Here is a 20,083-nt window from a genome sequence, read left to right on the forward strand (position 1 = left end):
ATTGTTAAAAACCCTGCCCACGATGGTAAGTTTATTTTAAAGCATAATTAAAAACATTTTTTTTTAAATCGGGAAAATATATATTTTTTAAATACATTAATAACTTTAATTTAAATTAATAAAAATATGTTGTGCATTTTTTTCTAGCTTTTATTATTGGTTGTGTGTGTTCTCGGGGCTGTTTCTCATTCATAAAAATGGGAATTCCAACTTATGGAGTTCCCATTATTAGGAATGAGAATATACTATACCTGATTGGCTGCCCAGAGCCATGTGACTCCAGCTCCCACCCTGCGCATGTGCCGATGTGCATGTGCTGCAAAGCGCAGTCAGGGGAGGCCTCAGGACCGGGAACTCGCGCAGCAGCTTCAGGAAGGTGCGCTTCTTTTTTTTCCAGAATCCAGTCGGAACGCCCGCGGGAAGGAGAAACCGGGATTTCTGGGCCTAAACCACTGATGGTGTTATTTTAGCTGTCCCACCCAGCTCCAGCCTCCCTGACTCTGGATCCAAAAACAGCAAATCCCCGGCTCGTCCTGTCTCCAGACCGGACCCGTGTGAGACTCGGAGACAAACAGCAGCCGCTCCCTGACACCCCGGTGAGGTTTGATTCCAGGGGCAATGTGATACACCTCCAACGGCCACTGCTCGCACCCACCCCGGAGAGCTTTGACCCAGCGCTGTGTGTCCTGGGATCGGAGGGATTCACATCAGGGAGACACTACTGGGAGGTGAAGCTGGGGAACAACACTGGGTGGAGTGTGGGACTGGTCAAAGCGTCTGTGAATAGGAAAAAGGCAATTGACTCGAGACCTGTGGCCGGATACTGGGCTGTGGGTCGGGGAACCAGAAGGAACTATTGTGCCTTCACCTCCCCCTCACAGACCCCCCTCACCCCGAGTGTGGAGCCCCGGAAGATCGGGTGTACCTGGACTATGAGGGCGGACAGGTGTCATTTTACAATGTGGACAACATGTCCCATCTCCACACTTTCACCCAGACTTTCACTGAGAGAATCTTTCCCATCTTCAATCTTGGATCAAGTCAGTTTGGGGACAACTCAGCCTCGCTGACAATCTGTAGGGATTAAAGTCATTAACAATAAAGGGCCTGATTCCATAATGTTTCCTCTAATTCCTGTGTAATAAACAGTCCCAATGTAACCAGATCGTAATCAATCATCAGCCCCCATCTAACTAATACCTCCCTGTAAGGCATGGGTGAATCAAACTGTCCTGATAGCTGCTCATGTTATACTGCTATCTATTTCCAGTTATATTGTAGTAATATTCACTTGTATCCTTTTCCCGTTAAGCAGGGAGGTATGAGTGAATTTGAAGTACCACTGGGCTATTGAGCCTCGGCTGTCCTTAAATTAATGGTCCGTTTATTCACCTCACTAAACCTAATTATTAGACATGGCAGCGCATACTGATTCATATATTTCAGAGAGTTTTCATCAGTTGATAACAGCTGATTAGGGAATGCATTTGGGTGGATGGGTCAAAATGGTACTGAATCAACGAAGATATTGTAATTAAAATGTTTCATTTAGTGGAATACAAAATATATGTAGCTTGAGTGAAACTATCCGTAAGGTAACGAACTAAGGGAGCTGTACCTGACTGCAGGAAAGGAACTTATTAATTAAGAACATAAGAAATAGGAGCAGGAGTCGACCATTCGGCCCCTCGAACCTGCTCCGCCATTCAATAAGTCAATGGCTGATCTGATCATGGGCTCAACTCCACTTCCCCGCCCCCTCCCCATAACTCTTGATGCCCTTATCTTTCATAAATCTGTCTATCTCCAACTTAAATGTGTTCAATTATCCAGCCTCCATAGCTCTTTGGGGTAGGGAATTCCAAAGAATCATGATCGTCTGAGAGAAGAAATTCCTCCTCATTTCCGTTTTAAATGGGCGACCCCTTATTCTGAAACTTTGCCCCCTAGTTCTAGAATCCTCTCTGCATCTAACCTGTCAAGCCTCCTTGAAATGTTACATGTTTCAATAAGATCACCTCTCAGTGTTCTAAACTCCAATGAGTGTAGGCCCAACCTGCTCCAGCTTTCTTCATATGACAACCCCTTCACATCAGGAATCAACCTCGTGAACCTTCGCTGAATTGCCTCCAATGCAAGTATATCCCTCCTGAAATAAGGAGACCAAAACTGTACGCAGTCCTCCAGGTGTGGACTCACCAAGACCATGTACAGTTGTAGCAAGACTGCCTTACTCTTACATGCCATCCCCTTTACAATAAAGGCCAACCTGCAGGGTTACGGACCTAGAGCTGGTAATTGGGATTAGACTAGATGACCTTTTGTTGGACGGTGCAGATATAATGGTAAGTCCTGCAGGGAATAGAATACAGCCAGGGTGATCTCCTGGACTAGTTTCGATCGCCTGGATGGGTTAGAGCGGAATTTTTCCAGATTTTTTCTCCCTAAATTGGCCTGGGTTTTTATCTGGTTTTTCCCTCTCCCGCGAGATCACATGGCTCCGGTTGGGGCAGAGTGTAGAATGTTTCAGTATAAGGGGTGTCGCAGTTGTGTGAGGCGGACTGGTTGGGCTGGGTGCTTTGTCTTTCCGTCATTGTTCATGGGTTTGTATGTAACCTTCAGGGCTGCTGAAGGATTGTAGTAGGATTTCCCCATATGGCTCATTTCCTTCTCAGGTTGGGTTGAGCCTAGGATGCACTATCAGACGGACACAGAGAAAAACAGCAAAATGTCGAACTGATGGTGTTACTTTAGTAGAGTTAGGTTAGCAGCGTAAATTAAATTATAGTATGTGCTGTAGACTGATTCGTGTCGGTTGGAAATTTGCGAGGAAGTTTTTAACTGGCCACAGAATGTCGACGGTTCTGGGAAGGTCACCTTTATTGTGAATGTCCATTTTACAACTGAGTGGTTTGCTAGGCAACCAGATATTGTGAGACAGAGTCACCTGTATGCCAGGACTTCCTTTCTAGTGCCAGTAATTGTCAGGTTTATTAAATTCAAGTCACCGTTGTGAGGAGGACACAAAGAGTCCGCAAAGGAATATAGATAGGTTAAGTTAGTGGGCAAAAATTTGGCAGATGGCGTTTAAGGTGGGAAAATGTGAGGTTATCCACTTTGATGGTAAGAATAGAAAAGCAAACGATTATTTGAATGAAGAAAGACTGCAGAATGCTACGGCAGAGCGGGATCTGGGTGTCCTCGTACATGAAACACAAAAAGTTAGCATGCAGGTAAAGCAAGTAATTAAGAAGGCCTTTATTGCAAGGTGGGTGGAATATAAAAGCAAGGCAGTCTTGCTACAAAGGTACAGGGCATTGGTGAGACCACACCTGGAGTACTGCGTACAGTTTTGGTCTCCTTATTTAAGGAGGGATATACTTACATTGGAGACAATTCAAAAAGGTTCATTAGGTTGATTTCTGAGATGCAGGGCTTGTCCTATGAGGAAAGGTTGAGCAGGTTGGGCCTATATTCATTGGCGTTTAGAAGAATGAACGGTGAACTTTTGAAAGTTATAAGATTCTAAGGGGGCTTGACAGGGTAGATGCAGAGAGGCTGTTTCCCCTCCTGGGGGAATGTACAACTAGGGGGCATAGTTTCAGAATAATTCGTCACCCATTTAAGATAGAGATGAGGTGGAATTTCTTCTCTCAGAGGATTGTAAATCTTTGGAATTCTCTGTCTCAGAGAGCTGGGAGGCTGCGTCATTGAATATATTCGAATCTGAGAGAGACAGATTTTTGAATTATAGAGCAGTCAAACGTTATGGGGAACAGGCAGGAAAGTGGAGTTGAGGCCAAGATCAGATCAGCCATGATCTTATTGAATGGCGGAGCAGGCTCAAGGGGCCGTATGGCCTAATCCTGTTCCTATTTCTTATGTTCATATATGTATTAAATTCAAGTCAACATGCTGGTATGCTAGCCCAGTACTTGGCCTTCTATATGCCTATCCCTGCACAGGTGTGGAATGTCGAATGAATGCTATAGAATTGATTTGCAACACCAATGGCGCAGAGAGAAATCTGGAACTGTTTTGATAGGTTGATACAAATTACTGCGCATGTTAGAAATGTGAAGTATAAACAGAAAGTGTTGGAAACACTCAACGGTTCGGGCAGAATCTATGGAGAGAGAAACAGAGTTAATGTTTCAGGTCGATGACAGTGTGCACTTGGCAATGTGTATTCCCTGAGCAAGGTGTATTCAACCAGCAGATCCTGGGCCACCAATGTCCCGATACACAGGAAAGTCGATTTATTTTATTAATTCATGGGATCTGGGCATCACTGGCGAGGTCAGCATGAACTGCCCTTGATAAGCTGGTGGTGAGTCGCCTTCTTGAAGACAACTTCTTAAATACAACCGAGTGGCTTCCCAGGCCAGTTCAGGGAGCAGTTAAGAGTCAACCACATTACTGTGGGTCTGGTGTCATATATAGGCCAGACCGGGTGAAGACAGCAGATTTCCCAAAAGGACATTTAGTGAACCAGATGCGGTAGTTTCATTGTCACCATTATTGGTGAGAACTTTTTATTCCGGATTTATTTAATTTAATTTAAATTCCCCAGCTGCCATGGTGGGATTTGAGCTTATGTCTCCAGCTCATTAGTTCAGATTCTGGATGACTAGTTCACGAACATAACCACTATGCTCCCACGACCCTAACTTGGTTCGTGTTTCATTGAAAGGGAAATTTTGTCGTATTTCTGGAAAGAAAGCAATATTTGGATTTTTATAGCGCCTTTCACGACCGCCGGGCATCTTAAAGCACGTTGCAGCCAATGAAATACTTTTGGAGTGTAGTCACTGTTGTAATGTGGGAAACGCAGCAGCCAATTTGTGCACAGCAAGCTCCCACAGACAGCAGTGTGATAATAACTAGATCATCTGATTTTTAGTTTTGTTGATTGAGGGATAAATATTGGCCCCAGGACACCTGGGATAATACCCCAGCTCTTCTTCGACATAGTGCCATGGGGTCACCCCCACTAATTTTATTTTCCTGTGCACAATGTAGAGCAAGTTTCACTTAACCCGTGTGAAACGTTGACACTGGGAGTGTGTATCAGAAACTCCATTATTTCTGGTTCATTGTATTGGCAGAAGAATCAGAATTACAGTTCGATAGATTAAAGGGAATATTTTACGTATGGAACCAAACTGCAGAATCCACCCTGAGACTAAAAGCCGCGGACTAATGGAGGATCAAACCATGACAACCCAAGTGATAGGACATCTCAGCTTTTCGCGGGTTTATCGAAATAACATTGGTGGGCCACTGAGGTTGCATGAGCAGATTGAATGGTGGTGCAGGCTAGAAGGGCCGAATGGTCTACTCCGACACCTACTTTCTATGTTTCTACGAGAGAGGCATAACCCTAAACTGCAGCTGCCTGTGTTAGATCGGTGCGTGAATTAAACCAATTATATAGATTCAGAGGTTGGTTTATTGAATATCTGCAGGAAGTACAAGTACATTCGTACGTGCGAATTCTCAGAAGTAGGATATCCATTGGGGTCTGCAAAGCACTGCCAACCAAGCAAGTTTCAAGCACTGAACACCTAAGAACTACTGAACACACCTGAACTGACAGTTCCCAAGCAACGTCAGGTGACTTGTTCTGTGTGTAATGTACTACTGAACCAGTAGGTGGCAATGTTGTATCAAATATCATCATTACAGGCAGTCCCTCGGGATCGAGGAAGATTTGCTTCCACTATTAGCATGAGTTCTTAGGTGGCTGAACAGTCCAATACGAGAACCACAGTTTCTGTCACAGGTGGGACAGACAGTGGTTGAGGGTAAGGGAGGGTGGGACTGGTTTGCCGCAACTCCTTCCACTGCCTGCGCTTGGTTTCTGCATGCTCTCGGTGACGAGACTCGAGGTGCTCAGCGCCCTCCCGGATGCACTTCCTCCACTTAGGGTGGTCTTTGGCCAGGGACTCCCAGGTTCGGTGGGGATGTTGCACTTTATCAGGGAGGCATTGAGGGTGGTCCCTTGTAACGTTTCCTCTGCCCACCTTTGGCTCGTTTGCCGTGGACAAGTTCCAAGTAGAGCGCTTGCTTTGGGAGCCTCGTGTCGGGGCATGTGGACAATGTGGCCTGCCCAGCGGAGCTGATCGAGTGTGGTCAGTGCTTCGATGCTGGGGATGTTGGCCTGGTCGAGGACGCTAATGTTTGTGCGTCTGTCCTCCCAGGGGATTTGTAGGATCTTGTGGAGACAGCGTTGGTGGTATCTCTCCAGCAACTTGAGGTGTCTACTGTACATGGTCCATGTCTCTGAGCCATACAGGAGGGCGGGTATTACTACAGCACTGTAGACCATGAGCTTGGTGACAGTTTTGAGGGACTGATCTTCAAACACTCTTTTCCTCAGGCAGCCAAAGGCTGCACTGGCGCACTGGAGGCGGTATTGGATCTCGTCGTCAATGCCTGCTCTTGTTGATAGGAGGCTCCCGAGCTCGGGGAACTGGTCCACGTTGTCCAGGGTCACGCCGTGGATCTCGATGACTGGGGGGGCAGTGCTGTGCGGCGAGGACAGGCTGGTGGAGGACCTTTGTCTTCCTAATGTTTAGTGTAAGGCCCATGCTTTCATACACCTCAGTAAATACGTCGACTATATCCTGGAGTTCAGTCTCTCGCAACCTGGACCTCCCGGCTGGACCTCCTGCGGCGACTGTATCAAATATACTTTCGAACTGAAATGTAAAGAGGCTCAATCCTTATCAGAAAAAGATAAAGATAAATTTGTTAATTGTAAACAGGCAAACTTTTCCCAGTCTATTAGCAAACAAAAACTTCACCTGTTGGGTTAACATTGACATTGTGGGACAATGTAAAATGGGTGATAGCAAATTGGAAGGTCCAGTTCACATCTCTCCCGATTTTATTTCCATTAAAGCCTGTTGATTCAGTATCTCCCGTTTCACACGGTGGCCTAGAGTCACAATTACTCCCTGCCCCAATCGCCAAACTAGGCCATCATTCTTTACAGAGAAGCCACCATGCTTCATCAGTTCTGTAGAGTGTCAGCCGCTCAGTCAGAAGCTTGTGGCTTCAAAGTCCAAGGTATTGAGCACTAACATCTGGGCTGACACTCCAGCGCAGTGCTGCACGGTTTGAGGCGGAGGAGAAGTTAAACCAGGGCCCCGTCTGCCCTCTCAGGTTGATGTAACAAAACCCTATGGCACTGTTTCCCAGAAGAGCAGGTGAGCTATCCATGGTGTCCTGGGCCAATACTTATCCCTGTACCGGCAGCACCAAAAAAAAAACAGATTACCCAATCATGGCTGTTTGTGGGAGCTTGCTGTGCACAAACTGACCGCTGCATTTCCTGCATTTCAACAGTGACTACATTTCCAAACAAAACCTCAGGGGATGTAACGTGTTTTGGGATGACCTGAGTCCGCGAAAGGCACTATATAAATGCAAGTTGCTCTTTCTTTTGGGGGTATTGGGGGTAATATACTGACATGGATAGAGAACTGGTTGGCAGACAGGAAGCAGAGAGTCGGAATAAACGGGTCCTTTTCAGAATGGCAGGCAGTGACTAGTGGGGTGCTGCAGGGCTCAGTGCTGGGACCCCAGCTCTTTACAATATACATCAATGATTTAGATGAAGGAATTGAATGTAATATCTCCAAGTTTGTAGATGACACTAAGCTGGGTGGCGATGTGAGCTGTGAGGAGGACGCGAAGAGGCTGCAGGGTGACTTGGACAGGTTAGGTGAGTGGGCAAATGCATGGCAGATGCAGTATAATGTGGATAAATGTGAGGTTATCCACTTTGGTGGCAAAAACAGGAAGGCAGAATTATATCTGAATGGTGACAGATTAGGAAAAGGGGAGGTGCAACGAGGCCTGGGTGTCATGGTACATCAGTCATTGAAAGTTGGAATGCAGGTACAGCAGGTGGTGAAGAAGGCAAATAGCTTGTTGGCCTTCATAGCGAGAGGATTTGAGTATAGGAGCAGGGAGGTCTTACTGCAGTTGTACAGGGCCTTGGTGAGGCCAAACCTGGAATATTGTGTTCAGTTTTGGTCTCCTAATCTGAGGAAGGACATTCTTGCTATTGAGAGAGTGCAGCGAAGGTTCACCAGACTGATTCCCGGGATGGCAGGACTGAGATATGAGGAGAGACTGGATTGACTGGGCTTGTATTCACTGGAGTTTAGAAGAATGAGAAGGAATCTCATAGAAACATACAAAATTCTGACAGGATTGGACAGGTTAGAGACAGGAAGAATGTTCCTGTTGCTGGGGAAGTCCAGAACCAGGGGTCACAGTCTAAGGATAAGGGGTGAGCCATTTAGGACCGAGATGAGGAGAAACATCTTCACTCAGAGAGTTGTTAACCTGTGCAATTCACTACCACAGAAAGTTGTTGAGGCCAGTTCGTTGGATATATTCAAAAGGGAGTTAGATAAGGCCCTTACAGCTAAAGGGATCAAGGGGTATGGAGAGAAAGCAGCAAAGGGGTACTGAGGTTGAATGATCAGCCATGATCATATTGAATGGTGGTGCAGGCTCGAAGGGCCGAATGGCCGACTCCTGCACCTATTTTCTATGTTTCTATGTTTCTCTCTTTCTTTTAAACCCTGCGGGACCAATCTTTGCTCTTATCTGTCAGAATGCTTCGGAGCTGTGACCCTATATCAGATCCAGGAGTGCGGGTTCGATACAGAAGCAGTGTATGGTATTGACAACACAGAACAATGTTCTCACCCTTCAGACTGACGGTGACTGCAGTGTCAGTAAAATACCCAGATTGCTCATCACAAAACAGGTTCAAGATATAACGGAATCCATGATTCCTCCTCGCCCGGCAACACGTCCCACCCCCCATCCCACGGAACTCACCCGATTTTGAGGGGCTCATCGAGGAGGCGTGGGAGATTGGAGGGAGATGTAGAAAAGGTCCGTGAGTCTGAGCGGTGGGAGTTCATCGACCAGGCGGAGGAGATCGGAGGGAGGCCTATAAAAGGCCCATCAGTCACAGTCGGGGAGCGGGAGTCGAGGAGGAGCCAGCTGGTACACCTGTAGCAGGGTGAGAAGGCAAAAAAGGATGGAGATAGAAATCGAAGGGTGACGTCACAGGCAAGGGGGTAAGTGATTGGCTAGTGATTGGTGAGTAGTTTTTCTTCTTTTTCTTTTCCTTTATCAGTAGGTAACCTTTATCATTGTTGGTTTAGGGAGCTAGGAGTTAAATTAAAAAGTAGGACCTCAAAGGAAGTAATCTCAGGATTGCTACCAGTGCCACATGCTAGTCAGAATAGGAATTGCAGGATAGCTAAGATGAATATGTGGCTTGAGGAGTGGTGCAGAAAGGAGGGATTCAAATTCCTGGGACATTGGAACCGGTTCTGGGGGAGGTGGGACTGGTACAAACCGGACGGTTTGCACCTGGGCAGGATCGGACCCAATGTCCTCGGGGGAGTGTTTGCTAGTGCTGTTGGGGAAAGGTTAAACTAATATGGCAGGGGGATGGAAACCTATGCAGGGAGACAGAGTGAAGTAGAATGGGGGCAGAAGCAAAAGATAGAAAGAAGAAAAGTAAAAGTGGAAGGCAGAGAAACCCAAGGCAAAAATTCTATGGCAAAATTCTAAATGGGCAAAGTGTGTTAAAAAGGCAAGGCTGAAGGCTCTGTGCCTCAATGTGAGGAGTATTTGTAATAAGGTGAATGAATTAACTGCGCAGGCAGCAATTAACGAGTATGATATCATTGCCATCACGAAGACATGGCTCCAGGGTGACCAAAGCTGGGAACTCAACATAGAAACATAGAAACATAGAAAATAGGTGCAGGAGTAGGCCATTCGGCCTTTCGATCCTGCACCACCTTTCATTAAGATCATGGCTGATATTTCACCTCAAGACCCCTTTCCTGCTTTATCTCAATGCCCCTTGATCCCTTTAGTCATAAGCGCCATATTGAACTCCCTCTTAAATATATCCAATGAACTGACATCAACAACTCCCCAGCCCCCATCCCATATCACTAATCCGACTTTGAGGGGTTCCATCCCACTACACCCTCCCCCCACCCCCCCCCCAACCTGTTCCTTCTCGAGGTCAGCCACCATCTTCCCGGTGCCATATGTTGCCACTTTGTTTCGGTAACAATGCTTTGATGGCCCAGCCTGATGATTGATTTTTACAAAGTATATACAGCACAGAAACAGGCCATTCAGCCCAACAGGTCCAAGCCGGTGTTTATGCTCCACACGAGCCTTCTCCCACCCCTCTTCATCTAACCATATCACATATCCTTCTGTCCCTTCCTCCCTCATGTGTTAATCTCGCTTCCCCTTAAATGCTTCTGTGCTATTTGCCTGAACTGCTTCTCGTGGTAGTGAGTTCCACATTCTCACCACTCTCCGGATAAAGAGATTTCTCCTGAATCCCCAGTTAGATTTATTACTTAATTTTATGTTTTTATGGTGTCTAGTTTTTGTCTCCTCACAAGTGGAAACGTCTTCTCGACATCTACCCTATCAGACCCTTTCATAATATTAACGACCTCTATCATTTCACCCCTCAGCTTTCCCATTTCTAGAGCCTATTCAATCTTTCCTGATAATTATAGCCTCTCACCTTTTTGTACTCGTTTTTGTAAATCTATTTTGCACTTCCTCCAATGCCTCTATATCCTTATTATAAAATGAAAACCTGTAATATAAAATAGTGCTCTATCTTTGTGCATTTATTTGAATGCGCGTCTTGCAATCCTTGAGGTTCATCCTCTCTGAATTTGATTAGTTTACCATTAACTTGTCTTTTCTATCTTAAATATAATTGCATCTTTATTTGATCTATTTTTCTCTGTCATGTTCAGCTGGCCAGACGTGCTGATCAATACTGAGACAAAGTAATTTTTCAATAATATGCAGAAAGCTGAGGATTAGAAGAAGGAATGTCACTCAGAGTTTGATTCTGTCACATCAATAAATTATCGGGGAATTTTTCGCGGGATCAGTGGGAAAAATAGCATTTGTTTCAGTGGGGCAAAGGTCTCCAGACGTCATCAGACCCGCAGCCTGCAATTGGCCGGCAAGCCCGCTGGGCGGGGCTTAACAGGTGTAATCAGGGAAGTAATTTCAGACAGCGGGCTGGAGCCAGCAGCGAGTCCGGGACCTGTCACCGACATCGCCCGCCACCGACCCGCCGAGACAGCGGAAATCGCGGCTTAAATCACTGACTGTGTTATTTTAACTTCCCCCCAGCTCCAGCCTCTCTGACTCTGGATCCGAACACAGCCCATTCCCGGCTCATCCTGTCTGAGGGCCGGACCCGTGTGAGACCCGGAGACAAACAGCAGCCGCTCCCTGACACCCCGGAGAGGTTTGATTACTGGTCCTTTGTCCTGGGATCGGAGGGATTCACATCAGGGAGACACTACTGGGAGGTGGAGGTGGGGGACAAGACTGAGTGGGGTCTGGGAGTGATCCGAGAGTCTGCCGAGAGGAAAGGGCCAATCACCCCGAGCCCAGAGACTGGATACTGGATTGTGTGGCTGGACCCCGGAAGTGACTATTTTGCCCTCACCTCCCCCTCACAGATCCCCCTCACCCCGAGTGTGGAGCCCCGGAAGATCGGGGTGTACCTGGACTATGCGGGCGGACAGGTGTCATTTTACAATGCGGACAACATGTCCCATCTCCACACTTTCACCCACACTTTCACTGAGAGAATCTTTCCCATCTTCAATCCGGGGTGGTATGAAGGCGGGAAAAACTCCGCACCGCTGATAATCTGCGGGGTTAAAGGACACTAACATTAATGGGTCTGTTTCCATCATTTTCCCTCCAATTCCAGTTTCTGACTCCATTCCCTCCCCGGGTGTGTTTGTGTGATGAACATTTCCAATTGTATCTCAGTCTGTAATCAGTGTTTGACTGTAACCCCAGCAGGGTCAGGTCACTGAATAACCCTCCCATCCTCACCCTGCAACATATCACCCCCCGCCCAACCTGTACTGGGATAGAGTCTCTCCCTCCAGGGACCACAGCCTGGCATTCCTCTGGAGATATTACCCAGATCGACATTTAACTTTATTCCCTGTGACCTTCCTTTGGCTGCGGTTTTAGCGGAACCGTCAAGCCATTGAATGTAAACAGCTCAGCGCCTTCATTAAGGAGCAGAGAGTGTGGGGTGTTGGTGCAATCTGTGCAGCACTCACTGGGGAACATCACAAACTGGGCCCCGTTCCCAGTGCGGGGGGGAGCTCATTCTGAGTGGGCAAAGTCAGGATATCAATTGAGGGAGGAGCGCATTTAGAGGCGGAAACCGGGCGGATGTAAAGCCGGGCTGAATGAAGCTGGTGTGGAACGGGGAAATGCGGGGAGTTGGATCGGCAGGGTGAGCGATTGGGGTGACGGATGTGGCTGCTCCCGATCGGAATCTGAAAATATAATCTTCCGTCTTGAAGCAGAATGGCGAGCCGTTGACCAGAAATTCCTGGCTTTGCGGGCAACGCCTGAGTTACGCTCCAGCTGCAGCAAGCGAGTCTGGAACAGTCACTGATTCAAAGACCCAAAATAGACTCGATACTTGCCTTTCATCCTATCCCATGTGCTATTGCTGTCCTCTCTGGCCTGGGGACCACCCATTGTCCCTGCCACCATGTGATCGTTGCTGGAGCTTCTCTGCTCTGATAATGTTGTGTATTGACCACCCACTGGCTGATACCGAATGTTAGTTTTGTGCGGAATGTGATGAAACAAAAATGCGCAAGAATGTTTCACAGTATTTAGATCGTGTTTCAAGTAATATCGTGATCTTCAGGAAAAGACAGTGCCAATTCCAAAGAAAGCATCTCCGACAGTGCATCGGCCTCTCAGTGCAGCACTGTGATGGGGTGCTCAAGTCTCTGGAGTGGGACATGAACCCACAACCTTCTGACTCAGAGGCGAAAGTGTTGCCCATTGAGCCACGGCTCGCAACTGTTGAGCATTTTGCTTTAAAACAATTAACTCGCTATCTGATCGTTATTAATGGAGAATGTAAGAGAATTGTAAAGGAGATTATATTGCAGAATCTTAATAAAAATGGATTTAAAAGGAACACTTTTCTACCTGTCTCCTGCTTTTCCTGAGTCATATGGAAACCTAAATAAGTCACAAACCAGTAGACAGCTGCTTGGGTTGGTCTCGGATACAAGGTCAATTTCAAAGCTCGAAGTGGGAAAGGGCCGAATGATTCTTGACGCTGTCAGTCCGCAGACAGGTTTGCGATGATTTGTTACCATCTCCAATATTGTTCTATTATGCAACAGCCGCGAAGGTAGAACGGGATTTTGCTGGCCCTCAGTCCTTTTCGGTTTGTGGTTCCTATGTCCATTTGTTTGCATCGGGCTAAACTGAATATTCCTGTCTCTAAGCGAGTTTGCCTCCCCAGGTCCCTGGTTTTAAGGCAGGACGACTTGCATTGTACAATACTGGGAACCGCTGCAGGCATCTCTGGCAGAACCGAGCGCCTGCTGTAACTGAGCAGACAACAGCGTCACCACGTGGCAGAATTGGGAAACAAAAAAACATTTTTAAACCTTGAGTTCCTCTGTGCGCTTCTCCGTCCGTCCGTCTCTCTCTTTTTTTGAATTCACTCATGTGATGCGGGCGTCGCTAATTGCCCCTTGAGAAGGTAGTGGATAGCACGTTCTTGAACCGCTGAGATAGTTGGACAGGTGACTAAATGCTTGCTCAAAGTGATAGGTTTTAAGGAGCGTCTCAAAGGTGTTCCCACAGTGCTGTTGGTGAGGGTGTTACAGGGTTTGGACCCAGCGATGAAGGAACGCCCGATTTATTTACACATCAGGATGGTGTGTAACTTGGAGGGGAACTTGGAGGTGATGGAGTGACAATGCACCTGCTGCCCTTGTCCTTCTAGGTGGTAAATATCTCGGGGTTGGGAGGTACTGCCGAAGAAGCCTTGGTGAGTTGCTGCAGTGCGTCTTGTAGATGGTACACACTGCAGCCACGATACAGCGGTGGTGGAGGGAGTGAGTGTTCAATGTGGTGGATGGGGTGCAAATCAAGCGAGATGCTTTGTCCTGATCGGTGTTGAGATTCCTTTAAGAACAAAAGAACGAAAGAAATAGGAGCAGGTGTCGGCCATTTCGCCCCTCGAGCCTGCTCCGCAATTTAATAAGATCATGGCTAATCTGATCACGGACTCAGCTCCACTTCACTGCCCGCTCCCCATAACCCTTTACTCCATTATCGCTCAAAAATCTGTCTATCTCCACCTTAAATATATTCAATGACTCAGCCTTCACAGCTTTCTGGAGCAGATAATTCCACAGATTCACGACCCTCTGAGAGAAGAAACGTTTCCTCATCTTAGCTTTAAGTGGGCGGTCCCTTATTCTAAGACTATGTCCCGTAGCTTTAGTTTCCACTATGAGTGGGAATATGCTCTCTACATCCACCTTGTCGAGCCCCCTCATTATCTTATAAGTTTCAATAATATCACCTCTCATTCTTCTGAACTTCAATATGTATAGGCCCAACCTAATCAACATATCCTCATAAGTCAACTCCCTCATCTCCGGAATCAGTCGAGTGAACCTTCTCTGAACGGCATATAATGCAAGCATATCGGCCCTTCAATAGAGAGACCAAAACTGTAAGCAGTACTCCAGATGTGGCCTCACCAATAACCTGTACAGTTGTAGCAGGACTTCCGTGCTTTTATACTCTATCCGCCTTGCAATAAAGGCCAACATTCCATTCGCCTTCCTGATTACTTACTGTGTTAGTTCACTTCTTGAATGTTGTTGGACCTGCACTGATCCAGGCAGGTGGAGAGTGTTCCATGAACTGTATCCTAGGCTGTTAAGAGGCTGTGTGGCAGGGGTAGGTTGATAGAGAACCTTTGTCTTATGGCTGTTTAGTGTAAGGCCCATGCTCTCATACGCTTTGGCCAAGGTGTTAATGATGGTTTGGAGGTCCACCTCCGAGTGTGCGCAGACGCAGGCGTTATCTGCACACTGTAATTCAATGACAGAGGATGGGATGTCCTTGGACCTGGCCGGGAGGTGACGGAGATTGAACAGTTTCCCGTTTGACCTGTAGATTGGCTCCACGCCAGCGGGGAGTTTGCTGAGGCCGAGATGGAGCATTGCAGCAACGAAGATCAAGAAGAACGTTGGTGCCAAGACACAGCCCTGCTTGACCCCGGTCCGCACATGCATTGGGTCTGTGGTGGATCCATTGGTCAGGCTCGTGGCTTGCATGTCGTCGTGAAGCAGGCGGAGGATGGTGATGAACTTTTGAGGGCAGCCGAATTTGTGAAGGACACTCCATAATCCCTCACGGTTGACAGTGTGAAGGCCTTTGAGAGGTCAAGATGCTGCTCCCTGCATTTCTCTTGGATTTGACGTGATGAGAAGATCATGGCCATTGTGCCCCTTAGTGGGTGCAATCCGCATTGCGACTCTGGGAGGAGCTCTTCAGCCACTGGGAGAAGGCGATTGAGGAGGATTCTTGCGATGACTTTCACTGAATTCCCGCAATGGGACCGGTCACCTTTCTTGAAGATTGTCTCGATTACAGGGTCTCTGAGATCTCCTGGCCAGATCTCCTCCTTCCAAATAAGAGAGATGAGGTCATGGATACATGCCAGTAGTGCTTCTCCACCATGTTATAGTGCTTCGGCGGGGATTCCATCTGCTCCTGAGGCTTTGTTGTTCTTGAGCTGACGGATGGCCTTTTCTATCCCACACAGGGCTGGGGTTTTGGGGAAAATGTTGGAATCAATTTTTAAAGATGAAATAGCAGCGCATTTGGAAAGCAGTGACAGGATCTGTCTAAGCCAGCATGGATTTATGAAAGGGAAATCATGCTTGACAAATCAAGAAGTTTTTGAGGATGTAACAAGTAGAGTGGACAAGGGAGAACGAGTGGATGTGGTGTATTTGGACTTACAAAAGACATTTGAAAAGGTCCCACACAAGAGATTGGTGTGCAAAATTAAAGCACATGGTATTGGGGGTAATATATAGATGTGGAAAGAGAACTGGTTGGCAGACAGGAAGCAGAGAGTCGGGATAAATGGGTCCTTTTCAGAATGGCAGGCAATGACTAGTGAAGTGCCGCAGGGCTCAGTACTGGGACGCCAGCTATTTACAATATACATCAATGATTTAGATGAAGGAATTTAGTGTAATATCTCCAAGTTTGCAGATGACACTAAGCTGGGTGGTGGAGTGAGCTGTGAGGAGGATGCTAAGAGGCTGCAGGGTGACTTGGACAGGTTAGGTGAGTGGGCAAATGCATGGCAGATGCAGTATAATGTGGATAAATGTGAGGTTATCCACTTTGGTGGCAAAAACAGGAAGACAGAATATTATCTGAATGGCGACAGATTCGGAAAAGGGGAGTTGCAACGAGACCTGGGTGTCATGGTTCATCAGTCATTGAAAGTTGGCATACAGGTACAGCAGGCGGTGAAGAAGGCAAATGGTATGTTGGCCTTCATAGCGAGGGGATTTCAGTATAGGAGCAGGGAGGTCTTACTGCAGTTGTACAGGGCCTTGGTGAAACCTCACCTGGAATATCGTGTTCAGTTTCGGTCTCCTAATCTGAGGAAGGACGTTCTTGCTATTGATGGAGTACAGCGAACGTTCACCAGACTGATTCCCGGGATAGCAGGACTGATATATCATCATCATCATAGGCAGTTCCTTGGAATCGAGGAGGACTTGCTTCCACTCCCAAAGTGAGTATTTTGATGGCTCAACAGTCCGATACGAGAGCCACAGACCCTGTCACATGTGGGACAGATATTCGTCGGGGGAAGGGAACGGTGGGGCTGGTTTGCCGTGCGCTTCTTCCGCTGCTTGCGGTTGGCCTCTTCATTCTCTTTGCGTCGAGATTCAAAGAGCTCAACGCCCTCCCGGATGGACTTTCTCCACCTCGGGCAGTCTGCGGCCAGGGTCTCCCAGGTGTCAGTGGTGATGTCGCACTTTACAAGGGAGGCTTTGAGGGTGTCCTTATAACGTTTCCGCTGTCCTCCTTTGGCTCGTTTACCATAAAGCATTTGCTTAGGAAGTCTCGTATCTAGCATGAGTACTATGTGGCCTGCCCAGCAAAGCCGATCGAGTGTGGTCAGTGCTTCAATACTGAGGATGTTAACCTGGTCGAGGACACTGATGTTGGTGCGCCTGTCCTCCCAGGGGATTTGCAGGATCTTGTGGTGACATGGTTGGTGATATATCTCCAGCGACTTGAGGTGCCTTCTGTACATTGTCCATGCCTCAGACCCATACAGGAGGATGGGTATTACTACAGCCCTGTAGATCATGAGTTTGGTGGTCGACTTGAGGGCCTGGTCTTCAAACACTCTTTTCTGCAGGTGGCCGGAAGGTTGCATTGGCGCACTGGAGGCGACGATGAATCTCCACTTCAATGAGGAGTGACTGGATCGACCAGGCTTATACTCACTGGAGTTTAGAAGAATGTGAGGGAATCTCATAGAAACAGATAAAATTCTGACGGGACTGGACAGGTTCGATGCAGGAAGAATGTTCCCGATGTTGGGAAAGTCCAGAACCAGAGGTCACAGTCTAAGAATAAGGGGTAAGCCATTTAGGACGGGATGAGGAGAAAGTTCTTCTCTCAGAGAGTTGTTATCCCGTGGAATTCTCTACCACAGAAAGTTGTTGATGCCAGTTCATTAGATATATTCAAGAGATAGTTAGATATGGCTCTTACGGCTAAAGTCATCAAGGGATATGGAGAGAAAGCAGGAAAGGGGTACTGAGGTGAATAATCAGCCACGATCTTATTGAATGGTGGTGCAGGCTCGAAGGGCCGAATGGCCTACTCCTGCACCTATTTTCTATGTTTCTATATTTGCTGAGATGGTGGTGGGTAGCATGCTGTGGGATGGAGTCGAGGACACTCATGTCAGAAGCAGAGTTGTGGTTGAGGAGATCTTCGAAGTGTTCCTTCCATCAGGTCTTGACTGCCTCGGTGTCCTTGATGAGCACCTCTCCGATCTTGGCCCTCAGTGGGATAGGACCTTGGGTGCTTGGGCCGTAGGTGGTCTTGATAGCCATGACGTGCCTGTATTTATCTCATGCCTTTAACGTAGTGAAATGTCCCAAGGCACTTCAAAGGAGTATTATGAGATTAAAAAAAGTACACATGCCATAATTAGAAATTACGGCAGGTGACCAAAAGCTTGGTCAAAGAGGGAGGTTTTAAGGAGCATCTTGAAGGAGGAAAGTGAGGTGGAGAGGCGGAGAGGTTTAGGGAGGGAGTTCCAGAGCTTGGGGCCCAGTCAGCTGAAGGCACGGCCACCGATGGTGGAGCGATTATAATCAGGGATGGTCAGGAGGGCAGAATTAGAGGAGTGCAGACATCTCGGGGGGTTGTGGGGGCTGGAGGAGATTACAGAGATAGGGAGGGGCGAGGGCCATGGAGGGATTTGTAAACAAGGATGGGAATTTTGAAATCGAGGTGTTGCTTAACTGGAAGCCAATGTAGGTCAGCGAGCACAGAGGTGATGGGTGAGCGGGACTTGGTGCGAGTTAAGACACCGGCAGCCGAGTTTTGGATCACCTCTGATTTACCGGGGGTAGAATGTGGGAGGCCAGCCAGGAGTGCGTTGGAATAGTCAAGTCTAGAGGTAACAAAGGCGTGGATGAGGGTTCCAGCAGCGGATGAGCTGAGGCAATAGGCATTGATGGACGATGTTATGGAGGTGGAAATAGCCAGTTTTGGTTATGCTGCGGATGTGTGGTCGAAAGCTCATTTCAGGGTCAAATGTGACACCAAGGAACAGGAGGCCACCCGTGAGCAGGGGGAGAGGGGAAACATGGGGTGGGGAGAGGAGAGAGGAAAAGTGCTCAGCTACAGAGGACCCAACTTTTACCAGGTAAATGCAGTAACAGCGGTTGAAGTCATGTGAACAAATGTCACCTGATCAGGTGTCAGGTGGTCAGAATGTCACCTGATCAAACCTCCAGGAACGCCACCAATCAGAGTTAGAAATCCGCACTCACTGCCCATCCCAACTGAGAGCGGGTTGTGTGAAGACGTGCGAGAGTGAACACAGCTTCCAGAGAGCAGGCCGAGAGATTGACCCAGGAGTTAATTTGTAGCATTTGTCTGGATTTCTTCAACGACCCGGTAACACTGGAGTATGGGCACAACTTCTGCTGCTCCTGTCTTCTTCTTAGATAGTCCCTCCGAGTCGAGGATGACTTGCTTCCACGCTAAAAATGAGTTCTCAAGTGACTGAAGAGTCCAATGTGGGACCTACAGTCTATGTAACAGGTGGGGCAGACGGTGGTTGGAGGGACAGGTGGGTGGGGTTTCTGGTTTACCATGCACTCCTTCCGCTGTTTATGCTCGGCTTCAGCTCTCGGCGACAAGACTCGAGGTGCTCGGCGCCTTCCCGGATGTTTTTCCTCCACATTGGGCGGTCCTGGGCGAGGGACTCCCAGGTGTCGATGGGGAGGTCGCACTTTTTTCAAGGAGGCTTTGAGGGTGTCCTTGATGTGTTTCCTCTGCACTCCTGGGGCTCGCTTGCCACGTTGGAGCTCCGAGTAGGGCACTTGTTTTCTGAGTCTCGTGTCAGGCATGTGGACGATGTGGCCTGTCCAATTGAGCTGGTCGAGAGTGGTCAGTGGAGAGTGGCTTCGATGCCGGGGATGTTGGCCTGATCGAGAACACTGATGTTGGTGTGCCAATCCTATGAATGAATTTGCAAGATCTTGTGGAGGCAGCTTTGGTGGTACATCTTCAGTGCTTTGAGGTGCCTGCTGTACATAGTCCATGTCTCTGAAGCATATAGGAGCGTGGATATCACTGCTGCTCTGTAGACCATGAGCTTGGTGATGGGTTTGAGGTCCTAGTCTTTGAACATTCTCTTCCTCAGGCGACAGAGGGCTGCAGTGGCGCACTGAAGGCGATGTTGGACGTCGTCATCGATGTCTGCCCTTGTTGACAGGAGACTCCCGAGGTATGGAAAATGGTGCACGTTGTCCAAGGCCTCGTCCTGGATTTTGATAATCGGGGGGCAATGCTCTGAGGCAGGGGCAGGTTTGTAGAGAACCTTTGTCTTCCGGAT

The 20,083-nt window shown here is 47.8% G+C and overlaps 1 protein-coding gene across 1 annotated transcript in view; it reads left to right on the forward strand.

Annotated features, from left to right (window-relative positions):
- The window catches only part of LOC139229610 (nuclear factor 7, brain-like), a 29,341-nt gene extending 16,279 nt beyond the window's left edge, over positions 1-13,062 (forward strand). Inside the window, exon 5 of the mRNA XM_070861119.1 lies at positions 11,230-13,062. Coding sequence (XP_070717220.1) covers positions 11,230-11,780 — 551 coding nt within the window. The 3' untranslated portion in view covers positions 11,781-13,062. The remainder of the gene's footprint in view (positions 1-11,229) is intronic.
- Positions 13,063-20,083: the final 7,021 nt, after the last annotated feature.

Source organism: Pristiophorus japonicus, chromosome 19 (genome assembly GCF_044704955.1).
Source record: "Pristiophorus japonicus isolate sPriJap1 chromosome 19, sPriJap1.hap1, whole genome shotgun sequence".
Taxonomy (NCBI): Eukaryota; Metazoa; Chordata; class Chondrichthyes; family Pristiophoridae; genus Pristiophorus; species Pristiophorus japonicus.